The sequence below is a fragment of the Poecilia mexicana genome, unplaced genomic scaffold, assembly GCF_051168715.1.
Source record: "Poecilia mexicana isolate PSO_F unplaced genomic scaffold, ASM5116871v1 scaffold_23, whole genome shotgun sequence".
NCBI lineage: Eukaryota > Metazoa > Chordata > Actinopteri > Cyprinodontiformes > Poeciliidae > Poecilia > Poecilia mexicana.
The window spans coordinates 14,500,001-14,519,414 of record NW_028263392.1 but is presented as its reverse complement, the minus strand read 5'-3'; the positions used below and the strand labels follow the sequence as shown (position 1 = coordinate 14,519,414).

The window sequence follows — 19,414 nt, the reverse complement described above, 5'->3', positions numbered from 1 at the left end:
AATGCTAATCCACATCATTTGCTTTTGCTGCTTCTCTTTAAATATCCGGTCATATGATCAGAAAGCTGGGCAGGGAGATGCTGGAGTTGGGGATACGATCGATGAAAGACATGGTTTGAACTTCTTCCTCCTTATGGGATTTGGGGTCAAAGTTCAGGTGTTGTTTGAGTTTTTCAGATGCAAATCAGTTGCTTCCATTTGTTAAAACGATCCCTTGGTGCCACATCTAAACAACGTTTGAAAGTAAAACAGAGAGCAAAAATTATTTATTCCAGAGGGAATAATAACACAAGCATGAAATGGTTCAATTACCAAAAATGAAGGAAAGTCACAAAACCAGAACTAATTTAACATCTTAACTACAGCATGCTGCCGCCTTGATTGGCGCTATTCTAAAAATGCTTTGCAGAAAATGAGAAAAGGTCAAAATAACAAAAAAAAAAGCATTGCTTTCAGATATCAAACAATGCAAAGGAAACTATTTCATATTCGTTTAGAAACAACAATACTAATGTTTTAACTCAGGAAGAGTTCAGAAACCAGTATTTGTTGGAATAAGCAGGTTTTCAATGGGGTTCAGTGCAGTGCTCTCTCAATTTTTTCCAGAGCTGTATATTTCCAGCAGGTATAAAAATTTAATGTCAGCAATCAAGTCTTTGCTCATCAGCAAAGTCTCTTCCCTTTTGAATCTTTCTACCAAGTCTGATGTGGTTGTTATCACCTGGTCTGATACCTGGAGTGACCCTTGAACCCACTACGCCATTAGATACTGTAAATGAAGGGTTTTCCTGGCCCTCAGCCAGGGGGGTGTGTGCACCTTTACCTGGCCTCAGCGGCTCCGTCAGCCCCTCCAATGGTATAACTCTGCCTGTGCCGCTTTCCTCCCGCTGCCTGGAACACAAACGCAGTCAAGCTGCAGCACACGCCACACACAGAGACGGGAGAACAGGCAGCCAAGAGATAGGCACACGTAGAGGAAGGAGGGAAACGCACACCGCCATGGGCTGCTGTAACAGAAGGTGCGGGCTGATCGCCGGAGCCGTGGTTGGGGCACTGGTGGCCATCCTGGGAGGCATCCTCTTCCCCGTGGGAGACATGATCATTCAGGGGACTGTGGAAAAGGTATGGAGTTCAGTTTCACCCTGACTTAGAGGGTAGGGAGTGACAGAGCGTGTCAGAGAGAGTGTGTGTGTGACTGAGTGTGTGTGTGTGTTGGGAGATCAAGGTGAATCAGGAGAAAATAGAGATCAGGCGTATGCTATTTTGAAAGCTGCTTCAAACTGCAAAACAAGCCAAATATGACTCGAGTTTCCGCACAGCTGATCCATCTGAAGATCACCATCTGCGAGTGTTTCAGAGGAGGTTTTTCAGGCGACATCTATCCGATTCCCTTTAAAAGAGAGCATCCACCTTTTTTCTTTTTTTTAATCTGTCAGTGGAGATGCTGGCCTGCTGGCAGTCTTGAGGCATGTTAAAAATAGCTTGTCTGTGTGTCTGCGGGGTGCAGGAAGCCGTCATTGAGCCGGGGACGACGGCGTACGAGAACTGGGCGGCTGCAGGGGCAAAGGTGTATCGGCAGTTCTGGCTCTTCGAGGTGGTGAATCCGCTGGAGGTTGTGGAATACGGCGCCACACCAGTAGTGGTAGAAAGAGGGCCATATACCTACATGTGAGCTTTATTCATTACCTCCCTGTCTTTGAACACCTCTCTTCAGGAGGACTTGAACTGTTTTCTGACTATTTCTACTTTTAGGACAAGATATCTCGCGAAAGACAACATCACGTTCCACCTCAATCACACCGTCTCCTTCCTGCTGCCAAACGGTGCCATCTTTGAGCCGTCCATGTCAGTGGGAGCAGAAGAGGACAAAATCACCACACTCAACCTGGCGGTGGCTGTAAGTATGTTTTTATTCCTAATTTTATGCAGCTCCGTTACGAATATGCAATGCCTCTTTGATTTTGGAGTCTGTCAAAAGAAACACCAAAGCCAGCTGTGTCGACTTGCGGCAGACTGCTTTGGTCTGCAAACACTCGTTTTAAAGGTGATTTCTGGCTTTTATGACATCTGACAGTGTGTGTACAAAGAGTTTTGAAAAAGTGACTATCTTCTTGGTGTGTGCTGAAAAGGCTGGAAGCATCCAAGAAAAAATAACAAGATTAATCACAGAAATTGTCTTTTTTTTATTATTATTATAATTGCGATGGTTAATTCTGAGATACGGAAGAGGATTAGGGCCACTGAAATTAAAAATCAGACTTTTTTGTGACTTTTGAGCTCAGAAGATTAAAGTTTTTTTTGTTTTTCAGTGGCACTAATTGTCTTCCATAGACTTATTTGGGTGCAACAATATATATTTGAGACAAAAAGAGAAGTAAGATCATTAAGCAAAATGTTTAAATCAGTTGGAAACGTAACAAACGTCGCCAAGAGGATTCAAGTTTATCTTGTTGCTATGCAAACTGCTTTCTTTCCAAAACATTTTGGGTCAAAATTACCCAAGTTGAAAGTATTCAGGGGGCAACATTTTCTTTTTTTCCCCCAATAAAAAACATTAAAATGTTATTTTTAGTTCTCTTTTTCATCCCCAACAATAAATACAATGCAATATTTTACGTTTGGCTTAATGTTTACAGTTATTTAACTTTTATTAGCTTATTATATTCCATTTTTCAGGTCTATAATTTATTTTTTTAGTCTTTCCAAAGAAATGAATTTAAAAGGCTAACTACAGAAAAATAATTCCCAGGTTAAGAAGATATAAACTTGCCATGGAAAATCTCACCATAAAAATAAATTTGTGCCATTCTTGAATTGCAGTCAGGGGCCACACAAAATTCATAAAAAGGGCCAAAAATGGCCCCCAAGCCACACTTTGAACACCCAACTATTGAGAGTAAGTGTGCCGATGTTCTCATAAGTGTGTATGTTGTATCATGAGCAAACAAAACCTTAAAGCTTTAGTATGTAGTAATAATTGTGTTTCTGATAGAACAAGGTTCAACGTTTCCATTTTATGACTGTTTAGACGGTTAAGTGGACAAAACTGGGGCTGTGTACTTTAATTAACAAACCTGACTGAGGCACCATAGCTGTCAGTCAAAACTAATCGTACAACAAACCCTGCTGGCTATTGGTTGGTTTATTTTATACAAATAGTATCGTGGGACAAGAGGAACATGTTGAGCTGACCAACACAAAAACAATAACAGAAGGTGTTTACAACTGCGGGAGGATCAATTTTAATCTTTTATCTTCAACAGCTGATTTTATTGACAGCTTCAGCAGAACAGACTAGGGTTAGACTAAAATATTAATCTAAAAGCGAATTTGAACCCTTGTTATCCATCTGCTCTTTGATCTATTTATCTATTGCATCTCACAGAGTGGACCTTGTTACGCTTTATTCCACCTCGCCTTCTTTTTCCCACAATTAAGCTCCCTGCAAGGAAGGCTTTGTGGATAATTTCTCTCTCTGCTCTGGTTTGGTTTTGTCCAAAATGAAAAAAAAAAGAAAAAAGCCTAAGCTGGTTTTAGTCCCATCCAAAAATAGTTTAACTAGATATTCTGCTCTGTTTTTAGTGGTGAATTGGTCCTCCAATAGAGCATTGAATTGCTTGCATGTACATTTTAATGAATCTGAGGTCATAATTGATCGATGCAGACAATTTTTGATTTTATTAACAGAGCGTGCCCTTTCTTCAAACTTTAATAAGCCTCAAATAATAAGCAGGAGTCTCTGCTTGTTCCCTTCGAGCATCAGAGTCGTAAAAGAAGATTATTTTCAGATTTATCTCTCAGGGGAACAAACACCTCTGTGTGCAAAACAGCTTTTGATCAAAATGTGTATATTTATGAGCCATATCGCCTTGTATAACAAGATCTGTTTCTATGAACTGCTTTTCCAATTGGGGTCATTTTTCTTTGTTTTTCAGGGAGCCTATTCAGCCATTCCAGAAGAGCTACATTCAATCGTGGACGCGATGATAAAGTCCACCAACTCTTCCTTATTTCAGCGCCGCTCAGTCAAAGAGCTTCTTTGGGGATACCCAGATCCCATACTGAAAGGAGACTTGGGCTTCTTCTTAGATGTGAGTAAAGATCTAGAAATAAGCAAAAAATCTGGAGAAAGTTGCTAGAAATGCAAAGCTACTGTTAGTTTCCAAACAACTTTCCCTAAAAACTTGTACTTTCCTTGGATGTCTTCCAAAAACTCGCTGAATTGCAGCTGGAAATAAAGTAACAGGCAAGTTCGGAGAACATTTGGTGAAAAAATACCTGGTAATTTCCAAAAGAAAACTTGGTCAGTTTACATAAAATTTCACAGAAAGTTCCTGACCAATTCTGGAAAGTTCATTGTAAGTTCAGGAAAAGTAATTTGTACGTTCTTGAAAATATCTGGCTACATTCTGAGATAAAAAAAAAAAAGTAGATTTCTTAAAAATTGGTTGCTAAATTTAAAGGGAAAAACAGAATTAGTTCCAGCAAATAAACAAGCAAGTTTCAATCAGGTTGTCAGAAATAACTTGTAGGTTCTGGAAAGCAATTTTTCAGGTTCTTGGTACTGCAGGCTAAATTATTAATTGCAGAAAAAATACAAATGTTGTTTTTTCCCCTCAGTACAATAACACATACGATGGCCCTTACGATGTCTTCACTGGAAAAGATGACATCGAAAACGTGGGAAAGATCGACATGTGGAAAGGAAGCAGGTCAGTCTATTTAAGGCTACCATTTCCTGTCCATGGAGACATTTTTCACGTAACCAAGTTGAACAGAAATGTCCAGTGTAAAATTGATATAAAGTGTGCAAGCCAAAGTGATGCCACACACTTTACATCAGCGGCATTCCTGCAACCTTTTGTCCTTGTCCTACACGGTTGAATGAAATGGCAAAACTGCCTTGCTAGCATGCAGTCAAGCTCGGCAGAGCTCTGCTAATGAGCTAATATTGGAGCCAGGTGTGCTGAAGGAAAGACGCAAATAAATGCGTTACATCAGTAGTTTGAGACCACTGCGATAGATTCTGCATAGGAAATCTAATAATTAGGTTAGAATAGTTGCATTTTTATTACTAATATGAGCAAAACTTTGTCGATATTCTGCTAATGTGAAAAAACAACAACAACGCAGTTGCAGTGTTTTAATTAAATACAATCCGTAACTAAAATCAAACGTGAATAAGTTTGTTCACACACGATAAGTAATTAAAAAACATGTTGCACCATTATCCTTCAACTACTTACGGTTGTCGTCTTCTTCGTGGTTTGCGTCAATGTCAACATCCGGTTGTTGATCATGTGACTTGTGGGAAGCGGGAAAAGGTGTTTAAACTGCAGTTTGCCAAACATAACCAAAAGAAACACCACATGTAGCAGTATTTTTTCTAATTATATAATTTTTTTTGTTTCCATTGAGCAAATTTATTTTCTAAATGTTCAATTGCACAATCCTATGACCGATGGAGAATACCACAGACATCCAGATCAGCTTATTTTAAGATTTGAGTTGATCGTAGCCCTATTTTATCCCATACATTGTCAGCAAACAACATAGGCATAATGTACATAAGCGTATATTACTAAAATAAGTAAAAATGTATATGTATAATTCATATATGTTTTGTGCCATAGGAGCTTAGGTTTCTGGAATGATGAATACTGTGACAGGCTTAATGGAACAGGTATGTTGCATCAGTCAAAACAAAAACTGGACTCCATGTTGCATCTCTATGACCAAATTTTCTTTCTGCTCTTCTTTAGATGCTTCCTCCTTCCCTCCCTTTGTGAAGAAGAAGGATCCGCTCTTTTTCTTCTCCTCAGACATCTGCAGGTGATTAATGTTCTGCTGTCGCTGGAGCCACTCGTCCGATCTGTTATGTTGGGCATTCAGGCTAAACTTTTACATTTTCCTCTCACACTAGTCAACTAGGTCAGAGCTTTTTCAGAGAAGTTGTGTTTGAAATGGTTGTGGAATCTGGAACAGTCCCTCTGGTTCTTGTGACTTCAGGTCTGTGTCAGCCAGCTATGAGAGGACTGTGGATCTGAAAGGAATCGATGTGTACCGATACTCACTTCTCCCATCCACTCTGGCCTCCCCTCTGGACAATCCAGACAACAAATGTTTCTGCTCAAACATGAAGACCACCAAAAATTGCACACTGGCTGGCGTGCTGGACATCAGTTCCTGTCAGCAAGGTTAGTTACTTTAGAAAATACCAAAAATCAACCAATCCATCTCATTTCAATCTGACATTTAATATTTAGCTTTATGTTTCTGAACAGGGAGGCCTGTTTATATCTCACTGCCCCACTTCCTGCATGGCAGTCCATCACTGCGGACCGATGTGCTTGGCTTAAGCCCCCATGAAGAGCACCACAAAACCTTTCTGGATGTTGAACCTGTACGAGGAAGTCACCGATCAACTTTTCTTGTTTTGTCTTTGGAAGATCAGTGGCTAATTTTAAGATGAGATTATTTTTGTTTTCCCACCAGACCTCTGGGTTTACTCTGAACTTTGCCAAGAGAATTCAAGTGAATATGATGTACGGACCATCAAAAGTCATCACGTGAGTTGTTGCTTTATTTTCTTCAACAATGTTGGGAAAGGATTTAATTTTGTGTTTGGCATCTAGGAAGTTGGGAAAGTTTTTTTTCCAATCCTCTTCTTTACAACACTCCGAGTAGAAGCACTAGATGAGTTTGCGTACCAACCTTATCAGTATTTACATAATGTAATCACCCTAAAAAAAGATTTGTATCATGCTATATTTATATCAAATATAGCATCCTTTTAGGTCCCATGATTCCCAGAAATACAATGCATGAACAAGACTGCAGTCTGTAGGGCTCAGAGCATCAAGTTTATAAGGATAAAAGGAAACACTCAGGTAGTTTTTGGCTAGAAGGGAGATAGTCCCTTCTGAAAACCTCCAAATGGGATTTTCAGCAGATAATGTCACCACTTCAACTGACTCCTTTGAAAACAGCGACTTCACTCCTCACCTTATCTCTAAGGCTGACCTTGCTAATCAAGAGAGGATGCCAGTTTTAGCTGCATAAGTATCTGGTATCTCATTAAATTCCATATCTTATCACTATAACTCAGGGTTGGGTTGTAGTCAAACTTGTAAACCAAGGGCTTTGATATTTGGCTAAGCTCTTTCGTTGCCATACCGGATCAATGCCAGCATTACGGCAGATGAAGCTAGAGGACACTTGAACCTCTCCTCTTCATGCAAAGACTGACAGACATAGAGAGACTTAAACTTAAGAGGATGCTGTTGATGTTTTCAAACTCCAGTATCATTGTTCCCTCTTTTATTTCAAATCAGCTAGTCGGACATACCTCTTGCGTTGTAGCTAAGGTCAAACTTGGCATGGGATAGTCAATGCTTGAGATTTTGGCTTGCCATACTTTGTGTAGACTTCCTAATGGTGCAAGCCAATCTTTTGATCCCGTGTTGTTAGCGGCCAACTCTTCAAGGTGCAAGACCAAGCAAAAGATTTGTGTTCATGTTGGTGCTATGCCATTCAATACCGTCAACATTTCTGAGAAATCCAGCCTCTTCTGAAGCCTAGTAATATGTTTTGATTAAATTTAGTTTCTGAAAGCATGGACACAGAATGCCGTTTTAGACAAGAGGTAATTATTGGTTGTGTCATTCCACCACTGGTTAGCTAGGCTCAATGTCTGCGTAATTGGCGGCCAGCTCTTTAAGACGCATAGCCAAGCAAAAGATTTGCGCTTATGTTAACGCTATCCGACTGAATAGATTCAACATTTCTGAGAAAAACTACCCCCTGCTGAAGCCCAGTATTCTGTTTTGCCTACAGTTTGGAACAGATGTGTCCAATGGGTGTTAAAAGGGTAAAGTTACGTTCATGATCAGTACTTGAAGGTGTGAATGGGACCTACATTAGCCAAGACTCTAAATATTCCGACATTCCCGGTTGACTCTCACTGCTCATTTGGGTTTTTTGTCCTCGTCTGGAAGTAATGATGGCCACTAAATCTCATCCACTGTAATGCAGTGACTGGTTTAAGGCTTGGTGCCTCTCTAATGTCCAGCGCATCCAAGATTCAATGCAAAATACCACCTAAGTAAACACATTTCCAAAAATATTCTCATTTTGTCCAAGGTGTTCACCCTGAACATGATTCCCACAAGAATCACAACTGTTATCCTCCTTGCAGTTTCGAGGCGTGCCTCTGCACCTTGTCCTTGTACGTTGCTGTGAGAGAACATTTATCTCTTTCTCTCCGCCTGCTGTTTGTTGGATCGGGTCACAGTGAGACTGTGCCAGGATGGCTGCAATCTGACTCAGAGAGAGTGTAAAATTGCTTGCACTTCCCAAACAGGATGCGTGTGTTTGCTTTGTGAATCAGATGGGAAATGATGGGGAAAATGTAATGCTAAAAGCAGGAACAGGGCATTTAGAGGGAAGCAGGTTCAGAGAGTTTTACATGTTAGGAGATAAGAGTTGCTGCAGCAGCAAAATTGAGTGCAATGAACGTCTTGAGTTTCTTTTAAACAGCAAAAATGTATACAGATGGTCTTAAAAATGCATGAACTGACAAATTATACTCTGGACATGAATCGATGAGCTCTTTCTTTGCAGGGTGCTCAAGAAAGTAAAGGACTACACCATATTCCCTCTTGTTTGGCTAAACGAGGTAAAGAAAATTTGCACAACGTACTTTGAAGTTTGTGGGTGTAACTTGACAGAATCTGATGTGAATCAGTAATCGTCTTCCTTTCTGTTTTCAAACAGACAGCGACGCTGGATGATGAAACGGCAGAGATGTTCAAGAAGGAGCTAATTTCTCGTATCCAGATGCTGGAGATCATACAGCAGGTGCTCCTGGGTGTTGGTATTGGCGTCTTCGTCCTGTGTCTTCTTGGTTACTTTATTGTGCGGAGGAGCCATAACAAAAAGGAGCTTGCGTAGTAAATCGCAGGTTCACCAGTTTGTTGCACATATAACCACAGTGCATTCAAACCGCCATGCGACATCAACCCTTTTTGATATAGACTTGCAATTTTTTTGCAATCTCTGTCTTATTTATAATGTCAGATCTCCTTTTATTTGAAAAAGGGAGGAATACTGTGATTTTTTTAACCGCTCAGGAGAGCTGAATTTCTTTGCCAATTCTTGTTTTGATTTGAAACACTGTAACATGAACTGAATCAGGGATTTCGTGAGGGAGAAATAGAAACCCCCCTCAGCTGCCAGGTAAACCCTTTATGTCTCCAGGCAGAGAGAAATGGGTTTATTTGACGCCCTATGACTGAAAGGTAGAAGCGCAAATGTGCATATAGTTTGCTAAACTAGTGTGTTCAAAATGAATAAAAGTCAGAAAAAGAGTTTTCATGACTTGTCTTGTGTTTCATTTAATGCAGTCGTGACTATAATTGGTAAGGGCTGATAAAGATCATGAGATCATTAGTTGGTTTTATTGATCTGAAATGCCCTTTAGTCAGTTGTTGGCCTGAAATTCTAATTATGCACTAATAAAACGAAACAAACGCACCCAGTATAACGCTTTCATTCTATTGGCTTAGAGGTTGCCAGGCAACTAGCAGGTGGTTCAGCCAATCAGTGCCAAGGAAAATAAATGACACTCCTACATTGGCACCCGGTTGCAGTTTCCCAAACTACACTTTCTTTTGAATATTTTCAGATTTATTTTAGTTACATTTGGAGTTGCATTTCAAAGAGACATTTGTGATTGCTGAGCCTCAAACAGGCCGCGGTCCAGTGTCGGAAAAATACAGCTGAAACACAGTAATGACTTATAAAGTGACTTATAATGAATAAAAAGGATAATTTTGTTCGCTTTGTGTTCTGATGTCTTCAGTAGAGATGCAGCTCTAAAACGATTGATTTCTAGAAGAACTTGTAAAATAACTTGGTCACTGATAAATCAGTTTCTTGAAACCAGAACCTCTCGAGCTGTTTTTAAGACATTACATCGAAAGAGGCATTCATGCGTGTTTAGGAAATTAAGTATTCATTTTGCTTAGGTGTTGGATGGACGGTGTCTTTGTAATCTACATTTTAAGCTAATTAGCTGTTTGGGTTTCTATAAAGCTGAGCTTCACTTGAACAGATTTATTGAGGCTACAACATTAATAAATACAAATAGAATTCATGACAATAAAATTACGGAGAGTTGAAATGAAAAGTCTGACATGTAAAGCAGAAACTGAATGAGGGAACATGCATGCTGCTTTAAAATCTTCTGAAATCGCAGGTGTGGTCATAGCTGGTAAATAACACCAAAGTTATGTACAAAAAACAAACAATTTTGACCAAACTTGTCAAGAATATTAATTTAAAACATTAAAGACACATAAAATACTTTGTACAAAAGCAATATTTTCTATCTACATCATCTATAGGTTGAAAAAAAAAAATTCACAAATGCAAAATGTCTAACCAGACTACCTCACTAGGTCTGAAAAAAGGGATTTCCACGTTACTGAAGACTTGAAAAATGTGCTGAGCGACACGGCTTTAACTCCTCACCTCCAAGCTGTTCACTGAAACATCAGTTGTTTTTTTAAACTGAACCCAGACACAGATCAACAGACCATCAGATTACAGCTGGAACATTTCTTTTAGACAGAAATATGGACGAAATGAAGAGATATGCAGCTTGGTAACAGTGCCAGACCTTTAAAGTTCCAGGAGGCGCAAAACACACAAAAAAAATGGACCAGAAAATTTTGCAAAACAAATAATAAAAATTAAAAGAATCAATTTGTAGCACAGGTTATACATTTGCCGTTTTTGGCGAGTCAGATTTCCTAATTGGTTTCTTATGTTTTGCTCTACTTTCCATAATATTTTTTATTTTGTTATGTCCAAAGATTTGAGGCGTTATCTCTTTAAGAAGTGCAACAAACATATATCTGGGTAAAAAGCTGTTAACAAATGAATTCATTATTGCAAAATCATTAATTGGAACTGAAAAATGTACAAAAAAAATTAGCTTTGGGCGATATGGATTTTAGATTTTATCACAATATTTTGTGATTGTGATAAAAGTGACGATAAGATCCATTTCTTCCTCCTTTTTTTAGGTTATTTTAGCAGTAATCACAAATACTGCTCTTGGAAAATGTGATAGTTCAAATTTTTTGGATTTATTGATACTCTCAAAAAAAAAAAAAAAAAAAAAACCTAACAATCCAAACATTATGGTGGGTTTTTAAGCAAAACTTATAGAAATTTATCATGAAAAACTCTAAATTAGAAATTGTTTTTATTGTTTTAACATTAAACTTTACTTTTTAAAGCAATGTTAGTCTTCAAAGTACCTTTTAAACCTTAAAGTGATCCACAGTGGAGCAGAGTTTAAATATAAAGGAATAAAACCCAAATTGATCCTGAATAATTATATTACAGTTCAGCATGGTGGAGGACCTGTAATGCTGTGGGCTCGTTTCTCTTCCAGAAATCCTGGAAACCTCGTTAGAGTGAACGGGTTTTGCTGCAGTTTTTCAGTGTGATTAACGAGGAAGTTTTATAGATTTTTACCAGGAGAGAAAAAGCCAAAGTCGGGGCTGTAAATATTTAAGATGCAGCTGTTATAATAACTGATTGTAGCATCAGGAACAGAGAAACGAAAGCAAAGTGTGATCTCATACTTGGATATTTCTAATCCGAAAATGCATTCATGTGTCTTCTGAACCTTTTTCAATTACAACAACAATAGATGAAGGTCCATTAAACGTATTAAAGCAGCTGTATTTAAGGTGGGTGATCCTCTGAGCGCAGAGTTTATCGGAGGAAGTTGCAGCACGTCCGCTTCCTATCGTGTTGTGACGATCGAAGCAAACCAAAAACTCGTGGTTGAAAAATCACAGCCATCTGGTCGCATTACCTCATGTGAGAAAACTGGATTTTGTGGGATTAAATCTCCCCGAACCAACCTTCTGGTTGTGTTTTAACGTCCGCAGCGGGTCTGGAGCCGCTTTGAAGGGCAGAGGAGCGGAGGGAGGCGTGTGTGGCAGTTTCTGCTGCTGCTGTCATGCGTCACACCTCAGGGAGGTGATTGCGTCTGTTGCGGCTCTTCCTCCGGTCCAATAGGGGCCTCAGTTTGGCCAGGTCCCCCCTGAGGGGCCCGGGCGGCTGCCTCTGCTGCTGCCTCTGCTGAAGCTTCTGGAAGTCCTGCCTCTCTTTGCAGTACTGCTGAACGGCCAGGTTCTCGGCGGGGCTGAAGGCGGCCAGCAGGGCTTTGGGGTGCGCGGCCCAGGCCCAGGGCGCCTGCTGCTTGTCCGCCAGAACGCTCACCATGGCGTCGCTCAGCACATGCAGGCGGATCTTGGCCACGGTGCGCTTGAAGCCGTTCTCGGTGGTCAGGCAGTAGTAGAGGCCGCGGTCGGACTGCTGGACGGAGCGGATCAGGAGGCCGTGCTCAGTGGAGAGGATCCGATCGTTCAGCTTCACCTGAATACACGCAACCATGCAGAATTCACTTTTTGCACATTTTTGTACTTCCATTTGGCTGAATAAATCAATTAATTGCTGCAAAAATACCAAATGTTACCAAATATGTCTAATCTGGTTTCTAGTGCAAATATCTTATTACATTTGACAAGACTAAAGATTTAGAAGCTTGTTTTAAGTAAATAATTCCTTAATCTTGGTGAAAAAGTGTTTGCTCCATTGGTAGATTATTCCACTTATAACAAGGGAAATTGTCTTGTTATAAGTACATTTATCTGCCAATGCAACACGTACTTTTTCACCAATTATTTACTTAAAACAAGCTTCTAAATCTTGCTGAAAAGATATTTTTAAATTTGTTTTGTCTTAATTCAAGTTTACTAAGATATTTAAAGTAGAAACTAGACAAAAAATACTTGGTATGATTGTGCGGTTTTGCAGTGCACTTGATAAATTAGAACAATGATTTAATGTTTTTCTCTCTTTCTATCAAAACTGGTAGATGAAACTCTTCAGTCTGGTGTTTTGGTCTCGACTAGTTCCTTTTTTTGAAAGAATTTTGCTTGCAGAGGCTTATTAATTCAACTTTTTTGTTGTTTTCTTTCTTTCTTTTTAGGTATTTAAAATGTCTTCTAGTTCCAGTGTTAAATGTTCACTAGAATTTAAAGTTTATTGATCTTTGAGAATTTGTTCTTGCATTATTATGGCATTATTACCAAGATATTACTTGAAAATGGTCTTAAAACAACAACATTATCAATTATCGCAGTAACTTCTGGAACAATTTATTGTCTAAATCTTATCATTAAGTCTAGCCAAGCAATTGGAAACGCCCCCCCAAAACCAAAAAACACCCAGTTGCTCTGGCAATACCTTCATGTTTTTTGGTGTCTGGAAAAAGAGTCGTTTCAAAAGCCTCCTGTTGGTTAAGTCACACTGCGCCGGCATGTCAGCAGTTATTATGCTATTTCAGCAGCTGCTGGGAAAAGACAAGTGTTTTGCTGTTGACTCACGATCCAGAAACCACTTGCTGCATTATTGTTGGTTGTGCAGGAGACTCCATTAATGCTTTTCAAAGATCTAATATGCATTTGATTGACTTTACATGAAGCTTTTGGTTACATATTGGTAATTTGTTAGAAGTAAAAATGACATAAGACTCACCTTTAAATTATTACATCTAATAATAGATTTATCAGTCATTTTCTGTCACATATTCTGACAGTTCTCGGTTCAACACTACATAATTCCCTCCCTTCCCCCCAAAAAACTTAAACTTGCTCTCCATCTAGGCTAATGAGGGTCTGATTTGCAAACTGATGCACAGAAATAAATGCCCAGATGGACACTTGGGCATCAAAGTGGGGTACCATGTAGACTCGCTGATGCTAAAGCAGAAATCCTTCATTCTTAAAGGTCTGATCCATAAAAAGACGAGGAAAGAGGATTAATTAGAACACATGAAGCAGAAAACCTGAGTGATAGTTTATGCTTTTTGACAAAAGTCTGGAATATAAATTGGTGATTTTGGAAACCGTTTTTAGAAGCAGTTTCTTCTGAAAACAGTTTCTACTGATTTAGATGCAGTATCTTCTAAAAAAAGTTTGCTTCTTTAGATCTAGACCAGAAAACTAATAAATTATCTGAATAATAGAAATCACAGTTGGATGTAAGGATTTTTCTGATAGAAATGATTCTTAAATCAAAATAACTCTGATTATTATTACACAGACAGCATGGAAATAGAGATTATTTGAACATTCAAACAATTACTACCAGATTTGCACCACAAATCCAGAACAAACCTCCAGAAAACTGCAAAACAGCTGAAACACTGACAAAAACCTACATGTCCAGAGTTGATTTTTGAGCCATAATGAATGAAATATTGACCAACATATTGATGGCATTTGACAAAATGTAATGTTTATTGGTTTTCTCAATTCTTGACTATGTGATGTCTTCTGTATCTTTTGTGTTTATGATGTAATGCACTTTAAGCTGCCTTGTTGCTGAATTGTGCTTTATAAACAAACTTAATCGACTGATGGATTGATCTAAGGAGGGCCAAATATGCAACAGATTCCACGTCACTGAATGAAATTGCGATGTTGTATTATTAACTGATTGAATCTGAAGATCAGACAGAGGATATTTAATCAGGCACATAATAAACAGCCTTCACGGCTCCATAAAGGCGAACCATAAATCAGTGCCGACCGTCGACTTCTTCAAATGTCAGACTGACCTCTTTCCTCCTGTCGTTGTCCCTCTGAATGATCCAGCGAATGGACGCCTGAGGAGACTTTGGAACGCACTCCAGGAAGGTGGTGTTGTTTTTCACGCCGTACTGCACCATCTCTGCGGCGTTCCTGTAAGCTGATAAGCACACACACTCCGAGTCAGAAGAAGAAGAAGCAGGAAATCTGACTGGAGACTCAGAGATGTTGACATGCAGCTCAGCTTAAACCCCCATCCAGACATTTGAGCACAAAGTAATCCCTTCGAAGCTTCAAACCAACTCGGTTTCCCATCATGCCGTTCTGCTTGCATTTAAATGCCTCAATCAAAAAGCTGGAGCGGTGACAGAGTTGTGACTAATTGGTGATAATGCCCATATGGCTCATTCCCCAAACTCTTCAAGGAAATGGGGGGAAACACCTGGGAGCAGATTCTCTGCAGCTGTTTATCGGGATGAAGAGCGAGACATTTGTGCAGATTTTATTTTTATAAAAAGCATAACTGGCAAAAAACTGTGGAGGAAATATTTTCTTTTGCAATAAATTAGCAAATACAGCTTGGTCTATTTTGTATAAAGTCACAGTGACGATAAAATTTCCTCAATCAAAATGCATTTCTTTTATGAAACTCTTGTGCAGAAAACTGGTTGAAAACCAATTTATTAGCAACATGTTTGTGTTAATTAAACAGAACTGTCAGGTGGAGTGAAATGCTGCATTACGTAGCATTGTAATAAAATATCTTTATGTAATAACCAAAAGAAATATATATTTTTTAACTGTTTTGACTTGAACAGCTTCAGGTTAATACAGAGGATTCTGGTTATGAGTCTGAAAAGGAAACAAAATGACCAAAAGTTCAATTTAAATGCGCGTAGGATCCAAAACATGTTTGTTATTAGAGGTACAATGATGAAGACGCACACAGTTTGTGATTATTACAGAATAAGCCACATTATTACATTACTAAAAATAATAATATTACATATTAAAATAGCAGAAAGCATCGCAAAATACGACTTTATTACACTTTGCCTTGATTATTACGCAGGTTTTATTATGTTTTATTACATAAGTCCGATTTTGTTACGTAATTTCTTATTATTTATTATCTTATGACAAGGCGATATTACCCCATAAAAATAACGCAAAGATAATCCAAACAGTTTGGATGTTTTCTTTCTGTTTTTCTTTTCTATCAACAAAATGTTTCTGTGATGTTTACGCTTCAGATTAGGAATGGAAAGCAAATGTTTGAACTGTTCTGCTCCAGCATTTTGCACAAGTTTGTGGTGTGTTTAAACAAAGAAACATGAAAAAATTAAAATTAATTTTACAAACAAGACATTAACATACGTTGGAAAACTTTATATTGCAGCAGGAAGACGATAACTAAACTGTTTCTGTCTGTCAATTGATTGAAGACTGTGTGACGATAAAAAATAAATAAATTAGCTAAGGCTTGCTGATATATCCTTGTGTGGTTTAAATTAGCCAGAAAACCAGATTTATTTACAATTTAAGTGAAAAAGTGACCTGTTTAATACCTTTTAGGTTGAATCCTCTACACTGAGTGAGTGGGTTTCCGTGCATTATATCCTGCCTCCTGCTTCTCCTGTAAAAAAAAACCAAACAATATGAATATAACACATAACTCACAGTGAAAATACACAGTAATAAAAATCCCTCGGTTCTGTGGTAGGAGGTTTCGGTGCCAGAACGACATGAGGAAAATGTGACCATGTTGTTCAGCCGAGTGGCGCTCTCATGCGGAACAGCTTGGTAGAAGGAGCATGTTAACAGCTGACACATTTCAGAGCAGAAAAAAATATTAAAAAACACACAGAAAGTTGAGCTTTTTGTTCCGGGTCCAAACTGAACTCGACCCGGGACCAGATGAGTGGTCCGGAGACGAGCAGCTGGGCCTCATAGAGGCCACGGGCGCGTTCGTTTGGAGGTCGCTCATTCCTGACGCTCTGTGTTACGTCTGGGCAGGAAGGGAACGGAAACGAGGAATTTGTGACATCATGTGTGCGCTGATGGATCATGAGGACAGCTTGTTCTATTCTTGAGTAGATTATGCATCAGCTGCTGACCGCAATCTGGTCCGCTCATTGAGTTCATATTTGTTGTACTTATTAATTGCAACATTCTCAAGGAAAAAACAATAAAAATACCCAGCAAACCTGTCCACAATCCTTTAACTTTTACACATTTTGTCACTTTGTAATCACAGACTTTTGGGAAATTTTAGGTTTCAAATTCAAGCAGGAAGACGTCTGTCTGTAGTTTGGCAGCATCATGCTGTGGGAATGTTTTTGAATTGTAAAAGCTAATTAAGTGACTTCTGAATTTATCTGGATTAGGAGCATACAAATATTTGTCATACTTTTCACATTTTTATTCATAAAAAGTTTTTAAATCCATTAAACATTTTTTATTTACAATGACGCACTAATTGTGCTCCATAGGAGAAAATTCCAGTGAAATACAATGAAGTATGTGACTCTACTGTGTGAACCTGTGGACTAATTCTGCTCTGATAATGTAATTATGCTCCACCAACATCTCAGTTTTCATTGTAAAAACACTTTACATGTAGACATATCTGTGGAAAAAAGCTTAGGGGAATAAGGAAATATGACTTTTTTCTCAGAATTAACTTTATTCTCAAACTTTTGACCTGGTTCTAAATATTCTAGTTTCTTTTTCTCAGAATTCTGACCTCTCAATATTCAGATGTTTTATTTTACATTCACACTTTTTCCTCTGAATTCTGACATTTCTTTTTGTCCAATTGTGCTAATTCTCTTCCATATATATTTACAAAAAAATCTATTTTGGTTTTTGTTGAACTTGTTGAATAAATCTAATCCTGATTAGCAAACAAAAAACGCAAACATGACTCATGTTTTTGTGTATTTTGTCCTGCATTTTCATCTCTTGCTCCTTTGAACCTCGTCGGCGTCAGAAAAGCTGCTTTCCTGGATACGTCATCTGGAGCTGCAGAGCCTGAAGCCGTCTCTACCTTTTCCCGGTGGGGTAGAAGCGCGAGCAGCTCAGCCCGTCCCAGGCGCAGTAGGGGTCCCTGGCCAGGCAGCAGTCTGCGCAGGCTGAGCCGTAGGCGTGGCAACGGTGCAGGGAGACCTGGGAGACCCCGAACTCAGAGCTGACGTACAGCTGTTGCTGCAAAAGCAAACAGATGTCAGTCCTGTTTGTCTTAATAAGTGGCTGGTGACAGCAGAATGAGGCAGAGTGCTGAAACTATTATTTCCTTTGCTTTTAGGCTTTTCCCCAGAAGATTTTCATTTTTCACCAATTACACATGGTCACAGATGATAAATAATACGACGCCATATTAGGGTCATTATAGATAGAAAAAAGAAAAAGTAGAATCAATTCTTGCCAAAAATGTTCTAGAAAATTTTCTGAGTTTGAAAAGTTGAAACTTGCAAGAAAAAAGTCAAACTTTGAGATTAATCTCAGAAATTTTCACAAAAACTTGGAGATATCGGACTACGAAAAGTTGAAATTTGCTAGAAAAAAAAATCTAAAAATTATTCTAGAAAAAAAAGGTAAACTCTGTGGTTGAAACATTTAAAATTTGCTTGGAAAAAAATGCAGAAATTTTGGAATTAATCTAAGAAATTTAGAAGAAAAACTTGGAAATTTCAGAATTTCAAAGTAAAATCTTCCAACTTTTGAAAGTCAGAAAACCTTTCAAAATTTCTGAAACTAATCTAAAACTCTCTGGGTTTTCTGGTGGAAATTTATTATTTTTCCCGTCTCCAACAGTGCTAATATGCCGTTCTAGAACAATGCTTCAAACTGAACGCAAAATAAAAGGGAAAAGGTTTTTGGGTTCCTTACTTTTTTAGAGGAGATTCTCAAATTTGTGACAGGAGCTTGATTCTGGATGAAAAACAACAAAAAGGTGAACATTAACTTGGTAAAATACATAAAAAGCCTCTTTACTTACAACCTGATTTTTGAAAGCAGCCATTAAACTAAATTTAAAACAATTGGCACTCCTATTTCCAACTGCTGAGATTATTTTAATGCAACAACAGAAGTGGTAATTAAATCTAGAATCAATTTCTCCTGGTTTCCTTGAAGAAATATCCTGTGTGTTTTCAGAGCAGATTCCAGAGAGCGCTGCAGCCCAGGTGGCGTCGGGGATCAAAGGAGCCGGAGCGTCGGCGCAGATTTCAGCCAGGATAAAGCAACATGTGCAAAGGGTCAGTCAGGGTAGCAGCCAGACGTCTGTCTGTCTGAGCCAGCGTGTTTCCCAGCAGTCTGTGCTGCATCAGCCTCAGCGGTGCCAACCTGAACCCATCACCGCTCTGCGTTTGATTTTCAGGACAGACAAGAGGCAGGCAGGCGGGAGTTCAGACCTTAAACACTTCCAGCTCCTCCAGGACCAGGTCGCCATGCAGGGACCGGTTGCTAGGCAGAACAATCACCTTCTGGATCGTCCCTTTGTCTGAGGAGAGAGAGGAGCAGAGGGTCATCAGACTATTTCATAACAGAAAGAGCTCCAAGGTGAAACTGATTCATTTTTACCAGAGGATTTATTCAGACCATCAGAGGCTCAGAACGTTTGGTTCATGATTTTATCTGGTTCAAAGTTTCAGATGTTTCACTTTTATTGAGTCCATGCATTTAAATACAAAAGGTTCATGATGCAGAGAATGGATGGATGGAGGATGGATGGA

At 38.9% G+C, this 19,414-nt stretch overlaps 3 protein-coding genes across 3 annotated transcripts in view; 1 reads left to right on the top strand and 2 right to left on the bottom strand.

The window, feature by feature from the left end:
• The window catches only part of gnai1 (guanine nucleotide binding protein (G protein), alpha inhibiting activity polypeptide 1), a 424,795-nt gene that overhangs the window by 22,130 nt on the left and 383,251 nt on the right, over positions 1 to 19,414 (bottom strand). The window lies entirely within an intron of this gene.
• cd36 (CD36 molecule (CD36 blood group)) lies at positions 900 to 9,366 on the top strand. The gene is made up of 12 exons (XM_015002728.2): positions 900 to 1,122; positions 1,508 to 1,668; positions 1,753 to 1,897; positions 3,936 to 4,091; positions 4,621 to 4,712; positions 5,634 to 5,683; positions 5,763 to 5,832; positions 6,010 to 6,197; positions 6,285 to 6,403; positions 6,496 to 6,569; positions 8,623 to 8,677; positions 8,776 to 9,366. Exons 1-12 carry the CDS (start codon positions 1,000 to 1,002, stop codon positions 8,950 to 8,952), a joined length of 1,410 nt encoding a protein of 469 aa, XP_014858214.1. The 5' UTR covers positions 900 to 999; the 3' UTR covers positions 8,953 to 9,366.
• Positions 9,666 to 19,414, bottom strand: part of sema3c (sema domain, immunoglobulin domain (Ig), short basic domain, secreted, (semaphorin) 3C) — a 47,810-nt gene continuing 38,061 nt past the window's right edge. The window contains exons 13-18 of the mRNA XM_015002716.2: positions 19,094 to 19,182; positions 18,570 to 18,611; positions 17,728 to 17,885; positions 16,247 to 16,314; positions 14,708 to 14,838; positions 9,666 to 12,459 (exon numbers count right to left, since the gene is read on the bottom strand). Coding sequence (XP_014858202.2) covers positions 12,046 to 12,459; positions 14,708 to 14,838; positions 16,247 to 16,314; positions 17,728 to 17,885; positions 18,570 to 18,611; positions 19,094 to 19,182 — 902 coding nt within the window. The 3' untranslated portion in view covers positions 9,666 to 12,045. The remainder of the gene's footprint in view (positions 12,460 to 14,707; positions 14,839 to 16,246; positions 16,315 to 17,727; positions 17,886 to 18,569; positions 18,612 to 19,093; positions 19,183 to 19,414) is intronic.

Bases quoted from the DNA above. Each gene is read 5' to 3' on its own strand.
- cd36 (XM_015002728.2), top strand. From the start codon at position 1,000: ATGGGCTGCTGTAACAGAAGGTGCGGGCTGATCGCCGGAGCCGTGGTT. The intron at 5,833-6,009 runs GTGATTAATGTT...TTGTGACTTCAG, and splicing joins TTCTCCTCAGACATCTGCAG to GTCTGTGTCAGCCAGCTATG. The intron at 6,404-6,495 runs GTACGAGGAAGT...TTTTCCCACCAG, and splicing joins CCTTTCTGGATGTTGAACCT to ACCTCTGGGTTTACTCTGAA.